Below are 594 nucleotides of genomic sequence, written 5' to 3'. Positions count from 1 at the left end.
CGGCGTGCACTCGCTCGACTTCGTCAGCCAGGATTCCGACGTCGGAGAAAGGTGAGCAGTTGGGTATCTAGGGGCGTTCGACCACGAGCAGGGGCGCAACAGGTCTCGGGCGAATCGTTTCGACGCGTCACGTTACGTGGCTCGGTCGAGTAATCGCGTTCAACGATCCGTCCTTGATCTCGAAGCGACGAAATCGAGCGATACAAGCAAGCGGCATCGTTCTCGTTCGCCGAGCGAAACGATCGCGGCACGTTCGAGCGTCGAGGCAAACGCGAAATATTAACGAATTATCGTGTGTCGGTTGTCAAGGGGTTATCGCGATCAGGATTCGAGCGAGTACGGGGGCGGCGATTGCTCGAAACAGGAGGAGCAGCAACAACAGCAACAGGTCTCCCAACCCCTTCAGCAGCAGCAGCATCACCAACAACAGCAGCGTAGGCAGCCGCAACAGGACCACCACCTCCACAACCCCCACTACGATTACGACCACGACCACCACCACCACCACCACCACCAACACCAACACCAACACCATCGGTCGGAGTACGTTCAACTAGGGGCGAGAGAAGTATCGGTTACCGAGGGTGGGGATAA

At 57.7% G+C, this 594-nt stretch overlaps 1 protein-coding gene across 1 annotated transcript in view; it reads left to right on the top strand.

Annotated features, from left to right (window-relative positions):
• Positions 1 to 594, top strand: part of LOC100742874 (box A-binding factor) — a 17,649-nt gene that overhangs the window by 1,134 nt on the left and 15,921 nt on the right. The window contains 2 exon segments of the mRNA XM_024369349.2: positions 1 to 51; positions 310 to 592. Of these exon segments, the coding sequence (XP_024225117.1) occupies positions 1 to 51; positions 310 to 592 (334 nt within the window).

The sequence above is a fragment of the Bombus impatiens genome, unplaced genomic scaffold (assembly GCF_000188095.3).
Source record: "Bombus impatiens unplaced genomic scaffold, BIMP_2.2 scf_0549, whole genome shotgun sequence".
NCBI classification, from domain to species: domain Eukaryota; kingdom Metazoa; phylum Arthropoda; class Insecta; order Hymenoptera; family Apidae; genus Bombus; species Bombus impatiens.
The sequence above is the reverse complement of the archived record's forward strand: the minus strand, read 5'-3'. Positions and strand labels throughout refer to the sequence as shown.